Raw genomic sequence first — 18,942 nt, 5'->3', positions numbered from 1 at the left:
TTTAACGTTGGTATTTTCTTGAAAAAAAATCAACTGTCATTTGATGACACACTGACATGTCCACCTTGGTTTATTTTTCTCTGAAGGAGCAGCTACACATGTTCAGGTTTCCTGTCATCAGCTCCAGTGCTGATTACAGGTTAGATAGCCAGATGTTACACCTGCCTCAGATGTCTCTTTCATTAGCATGACTGCACACATTCTCATCCAGATTGCTGGGTTTGGAAGCAGAACCTAAAACATGGCATTTTTGAACACATCTTCAAAATACCTGCTAATATTATTTTATCTACACAGTTAAATATCAGCAGCGATATACTCACTGAAACCTACTTTACCATCAAGAGCACTGATCCAGTGAAATGAGCCAACAGGAGATGAACAGTTTAACGCTGTCTCCTCTACTTCCTATTCTGTTTGCTGGGCACACAGATTATTAGAAACACCCTCAGTCCAGAACCATTTTTAACTACAACCTTTAAAAGATTCTAATAAGCCGAGCAGAGGTTGTTTCATGGCTATGCGGTTGGATTGGAGAAATAAAGTAAATAAAGTATACAGATGTATTAGTTAACAAGTCTTCAATGTTTACAGTTTTGCATGATCAAACCAAGCTTTAGTATGTAGGTGTATAGAACAAAGTGTGTTCCTTTTTCCTAGTTATCTATTTATAAAGATATATAATCTACAAAATCTCATTAATCATCTAAAACACAGGTTTCAGTTCATATTTTTCAGCTTCTTTTCAGGCTTGTTATGCGTGTAAAGGAGGGTCTCTCTGAGAGCTATGACTGCGGTTCAAAGCCATTATCCTACTGTAGTTGTTTTATTCATCCAGTTAAAAACACAGCAGAACCTTAGCGCCATCTGGTGGTAATTCTGAGGTTCTGCAGACTGTGAACACTCCAGGATCAGATCAGTTTTAAACTCAAAAAGGATTCATTCATGGCCTGTAGGATATAAGAAAAAAAAATGTTGTGTGATTCTATTCTAGAGTTAAATGTTGCAATAATAATGATATGAAGTGTGATAAATAATCAAAAAGTGCATATTTGCTATAACTCACAATTTTTGCTGTTCTTCATGTTTTACATAATATGTGGGTTTTTTTCCACAATATCGCACACACCCTAAATCCAAAATATCTCTAGATTAGCACCAATTAATCTTAGATAAACTGATAGCTCGCATGCCTTGAGCTTTTAATAACTGCTAAATGGTGTGAAAGCCTGGACATTATATTTAAGTTTGATGATGGCTGTTTTTTACTTTAAAAAGTATTCAAGATTGCAAATTTTGGAAAGATGGAAAACCGAACGTTGACCTCAGAAAGATAAATGACCTGTAATTAAGAAAACTTACTTCAAATAAATTCACTCCGTAATCTCTTGTTTACACATTTTATTCTGACTATGTGATAGTTCACAAAAACATAAAATATACACATTCACATCTTTCACAGGATCTCACTTCCATCACTGCCATATATTATAATTTATGAATATTTACATATATTACATCGCTCCACACTGGACTCTGCACATTACTCACTATTCTTTGAGTTTTTTAAAGGGCAGCTGGTTTAAGAGATTGACTTTGTACTTTTGATGAATATCTGTGCAGTCCAGCTTCTTTGACAGTGTTCAGTGGCAGCCGCAGCTTCCAGCCACCATGTCGTTGTACTGTTTGAGCACCACGTTCTCGTCGTCGTCGAAGTAGAGGAGGTTAATGGAGAAGAGCTTGTCGGGCACGCAGCACGGCGTGTCGATGCCTTTCATCAGCTTCAGAGCGTTGATGATGGACTGGACCGTGGCGTGGTTGGTGGGCCTCATGTTCTGGCCCAGGGGGAAGGGGCAGGAGCCTTTGCAGTGGTAGGCGTTGTAACCCCGGGGGGACACAATCCAACCGGACCAACCGATCTCCTCGAAGTCAACGTAGAGAGGCAGACGCTGGCAGGAGGAAGACGCACCTTCCTCCTCGCTGTAGTCTAGGGAGCGGGCACTGCGGGAGGGTGGACCTGACAGGGGGGCCTGGGGCAGCGTGGAAGTGGGAGTGGTGTCGTTTGGGTCTGTTGGAGGAAAGGGGAGAGTTTTGTTAGACTCTTTTTGTACATAAAGTTTAAAGCAGGTCAACAAAATCAGGGTTACAGTAAGACATCTCAAGAAACAACTTCTTTATGTTTGTTATGCCTCTAAATACATTCTAGTTTTCTTCTATAATTGGAAAAAAATGGCAACTGCTTTTTTAGCTGTGGTGGACTGGATGACACCTTTTAAAAACATCAATTCAACTGATACAACTGATGAAAGGACTGATTTGTCAGCCAGTGAGCACTACAGATGAGATTTTCCCGTAACAACTTATATTAAATAATATGAAATGTATACATTTGAAAGTTATTTATGGCTTTACAGTCATTCTTTTCCTTGTAAATATAGTAGTGTTGAAGAAGAAGAGGGGGGCGGTAAGGAGGCCAAGGTTTCTCTTAGGCCCCCTAACTCTCGTCTACACCTCTGCTCAAGCACTGACCATGTGTTTAGTTTAACTATTGCAGGACATCAAGTGTGAAAGAAGTCTTACCGAGACTTTCAAGAGTAGCGGAGCGGCGCCCGTCGTCGGTGAAGAGGACCAGCATGGGCTGTTTGCTCTGGTGGTGGTTGCGTCCTGAAGCAAAGCGAATCAGTTTCATGTCCATCTGGCTCCCTCCCAGAGTCCTGACCACCACATGGAGCCCAAGGTTACTGCCTTCATCCATTGTCCAGGACCGGACCTTCAAGAAGAAGAAGATCAGAAGATTAAAACTCAGAGTGTATACAGATTTCTGTTCAGAAATAATAAACTTCACGAGTTAAAGGAGGCTTCACAGAAAAGTGGATACTCACTGCTTGTGTGATGGTGAAAACTTCCCAACCAGTAGAGTGGACTGGGATCAGTCGAGAAGACAACAACTTCTTCTCCTGTGTGCTGTTGCTTCTGCTGGGGTCAAGCAGCTGGTAGACACTAATCTGAACAAAAAACAGAAGAGATGGAGGGATTACAGTCATGTCCAAGACAAGGCGGAGATGCACTTGGGTGTATTTCATTATTTTCCGGTTACTTTAAGTTTCTTTAATAGTACAAACCTGGCAGAAGTGATGTCTTTGAAATGTCAGTGTTGCCTGAGGTCGCAGCTTGAAGAGATGGAGCTCTGCTGTGAGGATCTTCTCACTTCTGGCAACCATGGACAAATTGAACCTGTACTCCACCTGCTCACTGCGCACTGCAATGGAAACCACATCATTAGGAAAAACTCAACAAACATTGCTTAAAAAAAACGTATGCAAGCTCAAAATCATCAGCTCTTACATTTGTCAAAGAAGCTGCGCACAGTATTCCCCTCCAGGAGGTTCGGGTCCTTGGTCACACCGTCCACATCAGCCACCGTGTTGTACAGATCGAGCATGTACTGAGGCGGCTGCTTGTGTCCGTGGATAGCCGGGGGGTCCTCCATCCCAAAAACCTCCAAAAGCCTCTTGATGGCTGCTGATCGGACTTCCTCCGGCTCGTTTTCGGCGGTGAAATGATTCTCCAGGTAATTGACTGAAGGCCGTGCAGCGGTGTTGAACACCAGAGTAGCAAGGCTGATCACAAACATCAACATCTCTGAGGCTTGGGTAGATTCCCGGTGCGTCCGTGTCTTAAGATCCACAACCAGTCTGCAACTTTGAGTTGGAGTGACTGAGGGCTCCTGGAGTCTCCACTTTTATATCAAATGCTCCCGTTCACTCCGCAGTGCCCCTGAAGTCTTGGTAAACAGCAGTAAAGATGCTATTTGGTCGCAAATGTAAATCACCAATCAGCGAATGTAAAGGAAGACTAATGGCGGTGCTAACAAGGTGTGAACCCGATTGTAGATTTCATTCAAGCCCATTGTCCCCACGTCTGGCAATAAAGGTTCAAATAAACTAATTTCAGCCTTTGAAAAAGCGTGTTGCTCATCCACGAGAGACTCTACGTGGTTGTGGGATGTACTTCTATCAGAATTCTCGTTTTTATATCGAGCAATATGGACGGAGAGCACTTGGAGCTGATCTCTTGAGGAAGTGTACTCTCCATGGGAGGTCATCTGCGCTTAAATGAATCCATTAAATTAGAATAATGGGCACATTGTTTTAGGTGGAAACCAATTACTTCGATAAAGAGAAGGGTGTCGCTGGCTTCACGTCGCGAGATTTGCATTCTGCTAATCCAGTTCCAGCTGGATAATCACTCAACTTGCAGGTTTTTTTTGGTGTTGTTTTTTTAATTTTTTTTTTTACAAGAATTCAAAGTTGAAAATAGATTATCATAATTTAAAGCCAGCTGATCTTTCCTTTCTCTTTGCATATACACCTTTCTTCAATTTATGTTTGATACAAGTCGTTCTCAATACAAATCGTAGTTTATAAACCGCAGAATAAGATTCATCATCGTTTTGAGCGAGTAGCTTTTCCTTAACCACTTTCCATAAGAAGTCTCTATTTCTAAATGAATGACTCCACAAAGTCAAACATAAGTTTGTGTTTCAATTAGTTATCAATTTACTTCTCAAGGCAAACTCTATTTCTTATATGAAGCTCAGAAGGGGTCTTCTTGGTTACTTTGATCTTTACGCACGATTACGCACGAGAAAAAAGACAGATGGACTCTGAAAAAAAACCGTTGTTTTCCCTCCACTGAAATAAACATTTATGAGATCAAAGCTTCTTCTAAATGACACCTTGAAAGCAAGTCATAAAGCAGCTCTCTTAAGATGAAAGAAGAAAAACAAGTGCTTTTCACACGTGGGTCTAAAAAAAAGGGCTTATTACCGACCTGCACGTGTGTTTTCTTAAACAGGCTTCTTTCAAGTCATTTTTCAAAGACTGATATCTGCTCTTTGATACTGGTTTACATTTATTTCACATTTCATTCATTTAGCATGCCTTAAAGTTGAAAAGATATTTACTCCGTCCTGCTTATACCTGCAAATGTTTCTGATTGAAAGTTTGATCTTAAATATATAAAGGCTACACACTAATACATCTATTCAATCTATATTTCTATCCATATCTATTTAATTTAAGGAGGGGTATCCAAATGATTTACTCAGGTAGAGCATCTAGACAGTCATGTAAAATCTGTTTTTATTTAGTAACATCAGGTAAACCTCTCCAAAGTTCTTTTAGGTTTGATTTGTATTTAAAAGAGAAAAAGTATTGCACAATTTGTCCCAGCTTGTTGTATTAAATTTATTTACAAAATTATCATTTTTACATATATTACATATAATACAATAATACTTTAGGGTGGGGAGTTCAAAAAAAGTTCAGTATTTGATCAGCGATAGACTCCAGCCTCTGACGGTTAGAACGGGGGAATTCTTCTCCCCCCCCCCCCCCCCCCCCCCCCCCGATGGGAAGGAAGTGTTCAGTTTTGGCACAGACAGGAGGTGATGGAGTGAACCGTGCGGATCTGTCCGTGCTGGTTGAGGAAGCTGTGGCTCTCGTAGCCCAGAGGAACACAGGAACTGGACTCTCCGTCCGCCCACAAGTGGCAGATTTCTGGATCAGATGGACTCCTGTGGCAGAACAAAGAAAGCACATTTAAATCTCTGTTTAAAAGACGTATACAAACCTAAAATATTTACATGTGTGTCTGACGCATGCATATGTGACGACATTTTTAGATGAATGGATCTAAATGAAGCCTGCTGTTGACGAGCCCAGTAAAACTGAATGAACTTCATTTGAGGCTAGTTTTGTGTTCCTTTATGCCTTTCCATTGACATTAACGGTTTACTGTAAAGTTGCACTAAAGGTGAGTTCCTATGTGAACTTTTTTTGATGATATCGTCCTTCTGATTAAGCGCCGTATACCCAAGCAGCTAAGTTGCATGCACCATGTACAGAGGCCATAGTCCTCACTGCAGCGGCTGCAGGTTCAAATCCAACCTCGGCCCTTACTGTCTCTCTTCAGCCGTCCTATCTAATAAAGGCAAAACAGCCCCAAAATATCTTTAATAAGGAATCTGCTGATAAATAATTCAACCACGCAAAACCAGAATAGATCTGTATTATCACATGTAACTTAAATTAAATCCTTGTTATAAAACATGCATTCACTTCTTTAGGAGTGAAAACAAACCCTTGCTGTAAAATGATCCTACTGTTATAATGTTTTAAATGTTATAAGCTTTTAATGTTTCATTATAAATGTATAAAATGATTTATCATTTTGGGACGTGAGGGCCTATAGAAATGAAAAATACGGACGGTGTCAGGATGAATTTAAAGAACATTTGTCAGAAATAGTAACATGACATTTTTATTTGAAAGATCTTTGCTGCTTTACAAACATGGAGTCTTTGGTTTACATATTTTTGTGTTAAAAGCATTTAGGTTCAAATAAGAGCTGCAAGACGGGAAATGAAAAAAGGAAACTGGATGAATGAAAACGGGTTAATTAAATTCAAAGATACACTTTTGTATTTGTTTGTGCAGCAGGCAAACAAACTTAAATTACATAATAAATAAGAGCTGAATAATTCTTCTTTAGACTGTGATAAAGGTCCAATCTTTCACTATTAGAGGGTCTACTCTTTTCCTAAAATAAAGCAGATTGTATAAGAGGCACATTTGCTGTCGGAATTAAACTAAAAGGCCAACATGCTGAGGGCAGAAAGTGTCAGAGTTCACGGGTAATTGTCACGAGTGTGGCCGGGGAGGTGTTTGTGTTGGGCTCTCTGTGGAGCAGCTGTGTTCATACCTACCTGAGAAGACATCGTTTTCCTGTAGTGCAGCCTCCCAAACATCTGCCCACATCTATTTCCTGTGGAAAATTAGCAACACAGAGAGACGGCCGTCAGCTCGCAGCTGGTCACAAATATTGACACAGTTGAGTCGGGGGTTAAAATGCTGTTTAACATGTTAACTGCTTTCATTCGACACCTGCGGGGCCATTTGTGTTTGCACTGCCCTCGCACTTCAGGTGCTGGAGGAGACAAACGGTGTGCAGGAATTTAACCTAAAACTCATTGTGGAAACTAAATCTTAAATTCTGAAGCTTAAAACGTAATGTAGTGTTTTTAACTATTTGTGATATTGAGTTGTGGGATTGTTGCTTTAAATATACGGGGAACTTTCAGGGAGAATCATGAGACATTCCTCAATGTCTTCACGGTCAACAACACAATTTAAATACAGGTTTAATCCTGTTTCCAAGAGGTAAGCCTAGCTCGGACTATAAAATCTCCGCCCGGTCCCTGGTGTGTAATTTTTGCATGTTATGTCTGAATAAGCATGCAGCGCATCCTGCAGTCTGGCAGTGCAGACACAGACCAGTGGATTAGCTTGATTAAGTGCTGTCTTCCACACGTGTCTGATGCATAAAGATACTTCATTACTGTCTGGCACCCAGCTGCAGCCCCCGTTTCCTCTAAAGTTGATCACAATAGAAAGTGTGAAACCTGCAGCACAAATGAATCCCTCTACTCTGCTGGTGCTGAGTATGTTATGTTTATTACAGAGCAAATGAATCCTATTTTTTAAAAGGCTGAATTTAAAAATCTAAATTGATACGCCCACATGTTCGGTGTGGAGTTTAAGTGTCTCTACAAACTCACTTTAAGCCGTTCTTCTTTGACTCCATCTGCATGCTGTACTATTTCATAGTAATACTCCACGTATGGGACCCTGTAGCAGCTTTCCTTCAGGTCACATCCCGCCACGGTCTGGATGAGGTCCACTTTGTTTGGGGTCTCCACCAAGGCTGAGTCGAATTTAGTGGGGACGCAGGAGAATCCCTCTGTGAGTGATTGATAAAGACAACATGCTAGGTGATCTAAACTTGAGATTCAAAACAGAGGCAAACATAACAGTAAAACAAAAAGTATATAATTGTGATTGCTAAAAAAAAAAACAAGTGATGGATCTTTTAAAACTCTAAAAAGACTCCTTGTAACTTGATTTTGGGTTTAAGAGTTTGTGTTTATAAGTGATATATGACCTATATCTTTAATAAAGTTACTAAACTCACAAAACACATCAAATGCTGTCTGAATTTAATTTGACTAAAACCTTGAATTTCTTGAAAAATAACTATTTGATGCTTGCACTGCAGGGCTGCTGTCAGTGAATTGTATTCTTACTTTAGTATATGCACTTCTATTGATTTATTCAGACAAAAAATTCCACTTTAGGACTACTTGAATCACTGCATCAACCCAGTGGGTTTCAAAAGATAGGCTGAAGATGATATGATAGATTTAAGATATGACAGGCATTAAAAAAAAATAGGCTAATTTTTCAATAATTCAGCTAATCCAAAATTGTGTGAAGACATTAAACAAACACTAGTTTCCTAAATTTTAATTTTTCCAGTCGGCCTTTAGTTTTCAGATAACATAAGATTAGATAGACTTTGTTTTTTGTTTCTTTTGTAAATCATTAAAAATGTCAACCTTCACTTAAAATGAGCTATTGAGGCATCTTTCCTGCACTTGTTCAGTTTAGCCCCTCTTCCTGTTTTGGTTTGTTGTTAACTAACTGTAAGTTTTTTTGTTTTTTTTATGTGTTCGCTTCAGGTATAGACACACTCACCTGGTGAACCCTTGGACCTGGAGCATCCTCCCACGTCGATGACTGCCTCGTACGGTGAGTCGGAGTAATAGGTCTTGAGTGCGGGCAGGCGGAGGCACTGGTTCACTTTGACCTCGCAGTGACACTCCTGGATCACCTCCACCTCCCGGGGGCCCTCGAACAGAAGCACCCGGTCCACGCGCATCCCGGTCGGCTCACACACCTGGTTCATCCCGCAGGAGGGCAGCTGGTTCAGGGGCTCCGGGCTCTCTGGAGATGAGGGTCTGCGTGTTTTCCCCTTTGTAAACGTAAGAGACGATATAGTTTGAGACATGTCGAAACATGTTTTCCAGTATGTAAATGCTTTATTTAAATCTACACCGACACGTCTTTTAAACCATGTAGCCATTGATTGGTTTATGCGTCATTTCCAATTAAAATGTGTTTATATTAAAATATATATTAATTGTAACACAGGTTTTTATTATCCTAATGAGGATATAATCAAGTGGGCAACATTATTATTGGACTCAGTTCAGTGTCATAACATTGACTGTCAAAGTCACAGCGCCCTCTTGTGGCCACGCGGTTGAACTTCACTCACTTTTTTGCTCCTGAGGAATTCCAGCATTGAGCCGTGTTTTGAGTACTCCTGCTGTCCTGGTTCATGGGAAGGCCTGACTGCTCCCCCACAGTGAGACCTGCACATCCCCACATCCACACTGACAGGACTCCCAGAGATGTCTGCAGTGAGAGAGACGCACACACACACAAAAATACAATTGATATAATGTCAGAGAGCAAGGTGATTATTACAGTGATTATTATTTTAAAAAAAAGAAGAATGAATCCATATTGAGTTTAAGTGTCTCAATCAGTTTGAAAAAACATATTGGCTCTTATAAACATATCATATAGTGATGCACTGACATGTGCTTGAACTTTTGCCCTAAGCATGTTGGGAAATGTAGTGCGTTACCTTGTCCAATGTAGACGAAGTGGCTCTGTCGTTTGCAGCACATTCTCTGTGTGAACAGGTTTCTGTGATCTATGTTTTTGCTCAACACTCCAGTCACTAGGAAACACAACACACATCACATTAGTTAACATTTTACTCAATAAAGCCTGTTCATACTTTGTCTTTATGAGGGCTATAAGAGCGTAATCATGTCCAACATTAGCGCTTTGGGTTGATTAGAAAAGAGGATTTTACTTAAAAGTTAAATCTGGGAAACAAAAGTGGAGAAGTGCATATTATCAGTATCTGTCATTTAATGCACAAATCAGCGGTACCACAGGCCAAAATGTTATTATATATTAATTAATATTTCAAACCATTGCTCACAATGATATTTATTCAGGAAGTGTATGAACATTTAAAAGTGTTCATTCTGAAGTTTGTTGGGGAAAAAAGTCAAGTAGGTTTACCAAAACTCTCTGTGCATTCAAATGAATAACCTTGAACACACCCAAGACAGTCTGCAGCATCACGGCCTCGTCTACCACTCGTGTTTACAAATCTTACCCAAGATACGATGTGTACAACGACTACACACATTACATCAACTCTAGGAAAGAATGAAACAAACGTAGTACTTACAGGTGAGGTGGAGGGCACACAGGAGGAGAAGGAGCTGTTGTAGTAAATCCATGTTTTGAGGCCGAATGTGCTCCTCAGCTGTGAAACTCGGAGTGTCCTTCTGCCCTCTAACGCCTCTGATATTTATACGGGCTCAAGCTTCAGCCCCAAAATGTGACCTGAAAACAAGCCCTTTAAAGTGGTGTGGAGCCTAAAAAAGTGAGAGCTAATCAAATTTCCATGCTGAATGCTTTGTGGGATGGAGTTCCTACAGGCACTTCAAAGGAAAACCTCTGCAGCTCCTCTGTTTCTGCTGCGAGTCTCCCCAGAGGCTCGAGTGTGTCGACCGGCCCGCGCTCAGCCTAATGAAGGGCTTAAGTAGCCTTGAGCCATTAAAGCGTCGCTCATTCAAAGGCATTAATCATCTTTTATCTCAGGGGGAAGGTGTTTAGCACCTCTGACTTAAAACAAAACCCGGCCCAAACACACAAACAGGATCAGCGTGGGGGCCTGAGCCTCCCCTTCACCAAACTCCAGCACCTTTGTGTTTATTCAACATGACACCAAATGGCCAGAGCTCCCAGAGCGGCCCCGCAAAAACTCAGCTCCTCTTCCTCCTATGAAGAGGAAAGAGGCACGATTAAGAACAATAAAACATCCCCTCTTTAATTAAAATGATGTCAAACAAATATCTTAGTTTTTAAACAATATTTGTGAGGTAAAATGTAAACGGAGAGTGCAGGAAGTGTTGCAAAAAGACTTCAGTTCTAGTCATGATCCGTCAAATTTTCATCTAGAAGAAGCAACCTAAACATCGTAAAAATACGATGTGATGTTTTAAAAAAGGATGAGTTTATTCTCATTAAAAAGAAGTGTATCTGTTTGCATCTTAATAAGGTGTTAGTCCTTCTTTGAAGTGCTGATCTGATCCCCTCATTTTCTCCGGGATCAACGGATCATCGTTGAGAGGGCCGTCAGCACTCAGACACCTTGATTAAGATGACGCCTACAGCAGTTTCTATTGCTGGTTCCTTTTATTATAGGAACAACAAATCCTATTGATAATCTATCATAACCCTGCTAATACCCAGATGACTTGTTTATTCATTGATTTAATTATTTGAATCAGGAGGGCCAAACCTGAAGATTATTTAGGGTGTGTTAGGGTCTGTTTTGTAAAACGTTCACATGAATCACCGTTTAGTAAGAATGTCTTTATTTCATCAGGTGTCAGAGTTGGATCAAGGTTGAGCCTCACACTTTCACTTTTTCTTAAAATACTTTCTTTATGTTGCACACCTTCAAACGGATGATATCAGGATATAAATCTTTGAATTGTTTGTTTTAAATTGATGTCTCAGCTGTCATCAGTGCTGCCTGTTCTGTATTATAATACGTGACCTTTAGACCTCTTGGGCATCTTTAATGTTTTCCCCCGGTGTTCTCCTGTACATTTCAGTCGATTCATCAATCAGTCTTTATTTGACCAGACCAGATTTATAAGAACTGTGCGTTACACAATCACACACATCATTGTCGTGTTTTAAAAAATGTTTAAGTTTTGATCATTTTAAGACATTTTCTTTGCTTAAATTCATCCGTACATGTTTAAATCGTCAGACTCCTCAGGTGCTCTGTGACCTCGGGGTTCAGCTTAAGATTGTCAGGATCTGTGACACGTGAAGCATCTAATGGAGACTGTAAGGGGTCGCTCGGATACAAAAGTTTTTTCTCTGTTCAGGGGATCAACAAGAGGAATGCTTTACCTTCAGAACTCAAACTGAATCTAGACTGGAGTCATTTTAAACTCAAACTGAAGCAGTTCATAAAAAGGACTCAGTCTTCATATTTGATCTTGCTCTTCAACTTTTACTTTGTTTTACTGTATAATAGTTTGCCTCCTGTACTGTACAGTCTTCTTATTGCTGTGCTCATTTGGTACCATGTTTTGTGTACCTGTTGTTGAGTTTCATGTATTTTAAAGGCCCATCTAGGGACTGGCATTGCAAATGAGCTTAGGCTATAAATGATGTAGCCAGTTGCAATGTTTTACTTGCTCCGTACTTGTCCCTTTACAAATACATAAAGAAGCAGGTCTATATTTAACTCCTTGGATTTTTTTTTTTGTACAGACCAAAAATTTATCCATCATGAGCAAACACACAGGAACATTTAGTAAGTAACAGCAGCAAAGAAGTTATTCTTTTGAACAGGCAGAAACATTGAACAGATATCTGCTGAGACTGTGTTGATCTTAAAGTGGGATGGATGGAGATGCAGAAAGACAAAGATGGATCAAGACAACACGAGAGAAATGATGCCTTTAGTGCTGATTATAATGGTAAAAGTACATGTTGTTTGTATGAACTGCAGATGTAATGATAAAAGTCTGATGATAATTTGAAGACAACAGGTCTAATGTGAGCTTGAACAACTTTATGATGATATTTAAAGGACTGATCTGGTATTTAAGTTAGACTGATATTCACAGTTGGAGCAGTGGGAGTCAGGAAGTTTCCCTCCACTTAGAAATGACGATGACATTTTTACAACCTGACAGGTTGTAAAAGTTGATCATTATTGTACCTTTCACAAACAGATGTCACAAACTTCTTCATAATGATGTATAAGGCAGTAACACCAAAGCAGAAAAAGACAAAAAAAGGACAAAAACAGGAGTTGTTGTTGAAAATCCTAAAAAAAATCAAATGTAGCGCCCCCCTCTTTTCCTACAATACCTGTTTGAATGAAGCTCATCTCCCCTCCCTAATCCAACACAATGAATTCAACATTGCATGTGCTGAGATGATTACTGATTGGTGATTGGATTATAGAAAGGTACTCTCTGCAAAACCACGCGGCTTATGAGCAAGGATGACTGCTCGACATCCCTGTGGTCCAGATGGTGTGGCAGAGGTTGTCAGCAGCGGCGGCGGCGGCTAACAGACATTTCATCAGCAGGTTTTGGTCTGATTGGTGTCAGGGTCAGTGTCTGGGTCACTTGTGTAGTCTCGTCTGAAGGTCACAGACGCTCTCATGCCACTTGCTGTAGCTTCTGGTGCGTGATATGAGGGGTAAAAATAGTAATTTGAAGTCTTGATTTGATTGAAAATGAGAGCATGGTGAGTTGTTTTTTTTTACTGCACAGAAATCAGCAACACCAGTAGAAGCAAAAACAAACAAATAGATAGCAAAAATGTACTTGTTATGTTAAAAGTGAATATGTTATCAGACTATCTGAACCCCACTCTTACAGCACTTCCTCACTGCCCTGACCCCTCACAGTATGGCTCATAGGAGGTACTTATATATGTAGAGATAATCCCTTGAAGATGCTGTGTGAGCACTTACAGATGGTATATATGTTCATGCGTGTGTGTGGGGGGGTTAGCCTGGCTATTGTCTGTCTCTGTGGGAGGAGGAGTCCAGCACTGTGGGATTACAGGGTGTCATGCTGTAGCTCTAGATTATACAGCTGGCAGCACTGGGAGAGAAAGAGCAGTGGGACTATAAGAGCATGTGGATGTCCTAAGAGCTCTGCTTCTGGTGCATGCAGAGGATTTTCATTGACTCTGATTTTACACGATGCGCTCTGGATTATTTCCAATCTTCTTTTTTTTCCCACCCAGTTTGTGCTTTGTGGGAATTTCCATGCGTGGTAATTTGACCACTTTGTCCTGTTTTTAAAGTCTTCAAGAAGTCAGATTTGAAAGGGGCAGCAGAGGACCTCCTGTGGGCAGAAATCATGTATTTGAACAACAGGAATAATAACATCAACACAGAGAGAAGCAAAAAGAATATGAGAGGCAAAACGTGTGAGTACAGACACACCACTTGGAAGTTTAATTATGAAGCTACAATGCAGCATTTTCCATTTTCTAGAATTTAACCAAAAGTTGTTTCTTCTGCTCAGGGGCTCACTTGAAGACGACCCCGCGTCCGGAGGAGAAGTTCACCATGACGTCCCAAAAAGCGTTGAGAAAGGTGGAGGCGGACGAGAACACGACGGAGGAGAAGGAGGCGATGCAGCGCACTGCGTTTGGGAAAGCATTTTATGACCTGAGCCACTCGGAGAGGGTGATGAATGATCTGACGTTTGGACGGCGGGTGGGGCTTTACGAGCTGAGGGGAGAGATCGGCTCTGGAAACTTCTCCCAGGTTAGATTGGGGATACATGACCTGACCAAAGGTGAGATGCCTGGAGCTTTGTTTGATTGTTATTTTAGCAGCTTCAGCGTCCAGGTTAGACATGTAGCTGGAGAGTTAACCTTGTTTTTGTCCAGTTACAGAGAAGATGTTCAAGCATTTCACATTTGATTTATTTAGTAATGATTCCACAATTTGTAAAAATGAAATAAAGTGACATGACTTTTTAAAATGTGTTCATAAGGGTGGCCTCTATCTGGTTATGATTCAACAACGTGCATGTTTCCAGAGTTATTACTGTATTGATAAGTGATGATAAGATGGGCATAAAGACCACGCCTTTCCTCTCTGACAAAAAACAACTTTAGCACCACTGCAGAGAGACGGTCGATAAGTGGGTCATGTATCGTACACTGAAACTACAACAGTTTCAGAACAGTTCATCTTTATCATAAGACTTTTTATGCAGTTTATATTCAACATTGTTAGACATTTGTGTTTGTATCAAATATCATGTTTCTAAGTTGTGTTGCTATAAAACTGTCATCATTTTTAAGCAGCACTATAATTTGCTACAAAGGTCATCACAGTCCACAAGACCTGTGGATGCTGGATTACTGTTTATCTTCTTACTATATTTGTATTTCAATATCAATGATGTTTTCCTAAAATCAATCAATCAATATTTATTTGTATATTTCATTCCAATTCATAATAAGTGTTATCTCACACTTTACAGAAAGCAGGTAAAATACCTTACTCTTTGTTATATTTTTAATTAATCCATCATGAGCACTAAGTAACATTTAGCAACAATTAGCAAAAGTTACAGTGGCTAAAAAAAACTTCCTTGTAAGAGGCTGAAATCTTGGGCAAAACCAGACTCATGATGAGCAGCCATCTGCAGAAACAGAGCCGGGCTTGAAAAATGGGATAGGGGGCGATGGGATAAGATGCAAGAAGAAGGATGGGGACAAACATAATGGTGTCTTGAGCATTTGCAGAAGTACAGTAAATATGAATCGCATGTACAGTGTAAATCCCTCTTCTTATCAACACATCCAAGATGGCAGACGAAGCCACAGAGTCTGACACTATAATGACAGTTTGCATCAAGACTAAGTGTAACTGGAGGCCACCACCATCGGACTGTGTCGTCCCCTAAACCATCGGCGTCCTCTTTAATGCACGGCCTGCTGCGACCCCACCTCAGAGGCAAGGAAGTGTGGACAACAAAAAATTCTTCCTGCATATTATCCCATATACAATTAAGGAATCATTGATTCTAAGTTTAAATGAATAAATTGAAAAGAACATGTTGGTGAGCAGAAGGAGTATGAAGCAGCTTCATTTTGTGCATAGAGATCACACCGGTTTCTTACTGGTCGCAGATTACAAACGTAAATAACCTCGCCCACTCAGCGATTTACCTGCTGTGTTCACACATCGGCCTACCCGGACTTCTTCAGGGTATTTTATGAGGAAGGCTGGATAAAGACAGGGTTTAAAAAAAAAAAACTGCAGTCCACCTCAAAAGAATTCAGGAAATTTTCAGGAGTTCAGTGCGAAATGTGTGAAAGGGGCTCAAGACTTAAAAACCTTTTTCTTTTAGAGAGAAAATCACTTGTTATGGGATACAGATAAAAGTTTGAAACTCATTAGAAAATTACACAGTCATTCTTATTACTTAAATAGCCAATTTAGGTCATCTTACATGACCATATTTCACAGTTTAGTCCATTTTTGGGTCTTTGCAGAGGTAAACATTTTTAATAATCTCACTAAACAAGCCATGAGCTAATCTATAAAGCCTTCAGCAACAAGTACTGATGCCTTAAAATGTGCTGGAGCACCAATTACTTATAACATACCATGAATAATCTCAAAGAAAAGCCAGAGTTGTTACTGAATCTAAACGTTATAGAAGTTTATTCCTCACGTGCGTTTCTCATGTCTTCATCTGATAGAAAGAGTGGCAGTCAAAATCCTGGATAAGAATCATGTGGACGAGCAGACTCAAGCGCTTTTCGAGTCAGAGATCTGTTGCATGGTGAAGCTGGCTCACCCCAACATAGTGCGCCTGTACGAGGTGATGGAGACGTTCAAGCGCCTCTACCTGGTGATGGAGTACGCCAGTGGAGGAGAGCTGTTCTCCCGTATCAGCACCAGGGGGCGCCTGTCGGACCTGGAGAGCAAGCTTGTGTTCTCTCAGGTCCTGTCGGCAGTGAAACACATGGTGAGTCAACAGCAGGCGTAGGTGAATTACTAATCTTTTTTTAAAGATAAGAAAATAAACATCCATGACAGATCGTTTAAACGACTGAACTAAAGAACATCACGCTGATTTGAAATACTTTGACTGAAGATACGTTCCATTTAAGATATGTTGAGTCATGAATCCAGGCAATGATAAGCAGAGGATTACAGCTTTTATTGTGACTTAATATAAGACTCTACAACCATAAACCACGTACGCAGGAGATATAATTAACTCTTTAACGCCCCACATGATACCACAATAATCTCAACCTATATTCTCTTTCCCCAGCATGATAACAACATTGTACACAGAGACCTGAAGGCGGAGAATGTCTTCTACACCAGCACCTACTGCATTAAAGTGGGGGACTTTGGTTTCAGCACGTTCAGCCGGCCCAATGGCGTCCTTCACACGTTCTGCGGCTCCCCGCCCTACGCAGCCCCGGAGCTCTTTACAGAAGAAGGTTACGTCGGTCAGAATGCAGATATCTGGGCGCTGGGTGTCTTGCTTTACTTCATGGTGACTGCATCAATGCCGTTCAAGGCTGCAAACTCAAATATGCTGAGGTGTTGCATCCTGCAGGGCGCGTATGTCATTCCCCCGTTTGTTCCCAGAACATGTCAGGAGGTCATCAGGGGTCTGCTGAGGCCGGTTCCTGCGGAGCGCCTCACTCTGGCAGACATCATGGACAGTCAGTGGATGACAGGCGTTGAATACCCCCGGCCCTACCAAGCTTGTGCCCCAACACCCTCCCACCTGGTCGAGCCTTCCCATAACCTCAGCTCAGATGAACTGCACGTGAAGGCGGCGCTGGAGGATCTTGGCATCACCAAGGCCCATCTCCTCAACAACAACCTAGACTTGAGAAGCCCTGTTACCGGGGCTTACAGGATTCTGCTTCACCGCGTCCAAAAGAGGAGGTCCGTGGAAGCTGTGGGCTTCAGACGGACGGGCACCAAAGAGTCCGAGAACAGACTCAGGTGGAGAGCAGGTTCAGAGGGAATGCTCAACAAACACCAATCTGTAGTGTGTAGCACCATGTAGTTAAACTTTATTAAAGCAATATTTCTACATATTGGGAGCCCATTTGCCTTTTTATTTTAGAGTTTAATGAGAACGTAACACTCATTACTGTTAAAGCCACTAGAAATGGAACTGAAATAGAATTAATGTAAATATAATGTCAACGTTAAGAGTCTGATAGAGCAGAAACCTATTAGAAAACCATGTTCAAAAACATCTTATTCAGCCGTTTTACTTTGGACTGATTTTACTGTTAGGCCGTTTTTCAAGACTGTGAAGATCATGGTTTGAATTTGAAAGGTGCCACACTCTGACAACAACAATGGCAGGTAAGATCCAAAGGCAATTTAAGACCCTTTTTTAGATGTGCTGGAGCACTCCTTAATTTCATCTCAGCATCCCTGAAATTCTAACAGCAATAAATAATATTATTATCCAAAACCAGTTTAGTTCTCTTGTGTTTTACCAGCCTTTCTTTTACAGACAGTTAAAAACCATCATGGTTTCAAAAAGCTTTATTTAGAAGGTTTGAGGGTGCCGTGTAGCCTAGCGGTTATGTGGCATACATCATGTACAGAGGCTGTCGTTCTCCAGACGGGCAGGCCGGTTCGACTCTGACATGCGGCTCCTTTCCAGCATGTCTACTCTTAGCCACTGTGCTATCAAGAAACAAGACATAATAAAGCCGTAAAAAGTATTAAAATGAATATTCTCGACATAGTCATGGTGTTAAGGACTCCAGTTCAGTAGGTGGCTACATGTTGTTTTAAAGGTTGCACTCTGCTACATTAGTAAGGAAAATAGAAGTAGTAAAAACATACTTCAAGGAGCTGAAAATAAATACTAGTGGCCTCTGCCTAAGTTAAAAAGAGAGCAAATCAAATGTTCTCACAGAGACCGCTAGATCTGATGGGTTTTATTTGTTTGACTTAAAGTTTCTGGTTGAGGTTGGCATCAATCCTTCATCAGGAAGTCAGTGACTTTCTTTCACACTGATGGTGGCTTGATGCTGAAACGCATCAAAAGTTTCAGATTCTGATGACCTTGCCATGAAGATAAAGGTATTTAAGTGTTTAAATGAATGTGCCTGGAAGTTATTCTTCTATTACAGCATGTATCCCAAGAGAGCATCTCAACCTTACATTATTTCTGTGTACAGGAAGCGCTCCTTCAAGTTTGTTTTTTGAAGACATGTCATTCTAAAAGTGATATGTTATTTCAGGGAAGAACATTTCGTGCAAATGCAAGTCACTGGAAAGGAGCGTAGACCCAGAAAACAAGCTGTGGACTGTACTTGGCACTCATTGGCTGCTGAAATAAGATCCTCGTTTTTACAGGGTAGATGCATTTAAACTAAC

The 18,942-nt window shown here is 40.7% G+C and overlaps 3 protein-coding genes across 5 annotated transcripts; 1 reads left to right on the top strand and 2 right to left on the bottom strand.

Annotated features, from left to right (window-relative positions):
* Window positions 1-1,386: 1,386 nt before the first annotated feature.
* Window positions 1,387-4,477, bottom strand: admp (anti-dorsalizing morphogenic protein). Its single transcript, XM_020630533.3, has 5 exons — window positions 3,346-4,477; window positions 3,123-3,259; window positions 2,883-3,005; window positions 2,581-2,770; window positions 1,387-2,068 (listed from the first exon to the last, which is right to left on the bottom strand). The coding sequence occupies exons 1-5, from the start codon at window positions 3,638-3,640 to the stop codon at window positions 1,644-1,646; spliced, it is 1,170 nt and encodes a 389-aa protein (XP_020486189.1). The 5' UTR covers window positions 3,641-4,477; the 3' UTR covers window positions 1,387-1,643.
* Window positions 4,478-5,421: 944 nt separating this feature from the next.
* Window positions 5,422-8,910, bottom strand: pnhd (pinhead). The gene is made up of 4 exons (XM_065954437.1): window positions 8,598-8,910; window positions 7,622-7,803; window positions 6,770-6,828; window positions 5,422-5,578 (listed from the first exon to the last, which is right to left on the bottom strand). The coding sequence occupies exons 1-4, from the start codon at window positions 8,908-8,910 to the stop codon at window positions 5,428-5,430; spliced, it is 705 nt and encodes a 234-aa protein (XP_065810509.1). The 3' UTR covers window positions 5,422-5,427.
* Window positions 8,715-17,634, top strand: LOC109979097 (serine/threonine-protein kinase NIM1-like). 3 transcript variants are annotated; one of them, XM_029276547.2, is made up of 6 exons: window positions 8,715-8,884; window positions 9,205-9,325; window positions 13,845-13,970; window positions 14,069-14,344; window positions 16,269-16,537; window positions 16,850-17,634. In XM_029276547.2, the coding sequence occupies exons 2-6, from the start codon at window positions 9,244-9,246 to the stop codon at window positions 17,603-17,605; spliced, it is 1,509 nt and encodes a 502-aa protein (XP_029132380.1). In that variant the 5' UTR covers window positions 8,715-8,884; window positions 9,205-9,243; the 3' UTR covers window positions 17,606-17,634. The 3 variants fall into 3 exon arrangements, with proteins under 3 accessions (XP_029132380.1, XP_029132382.1, XP_020483840.1); XM_029276549.2 differs by having other exon boundaries at window positions 9,196-9,325; XM_020628184.3 differs by lacking the exon at window positions 9,205-9,325.
* Window positions 17,635-18,942: the final 1,308 nt, after the last annotated feature.

The sequence above is a fragment of the Labrus bergylta genome, chromosome 4 (assembly GCF_963930695.1).
Source record: "Labrus bergylta chromosome 4, fLabBer1.1, whole genome shotgun sequence".
NCBI lineage: Eukaryota > Metazoa > Chordata > Actinopteri > Labriformes > Labridae > Labrus > Labrus bergylta.
Note: the sequence above shows the minus strand (reverse complement) of the source record. Positions and strands in the feature narration are given on the sequence as shown.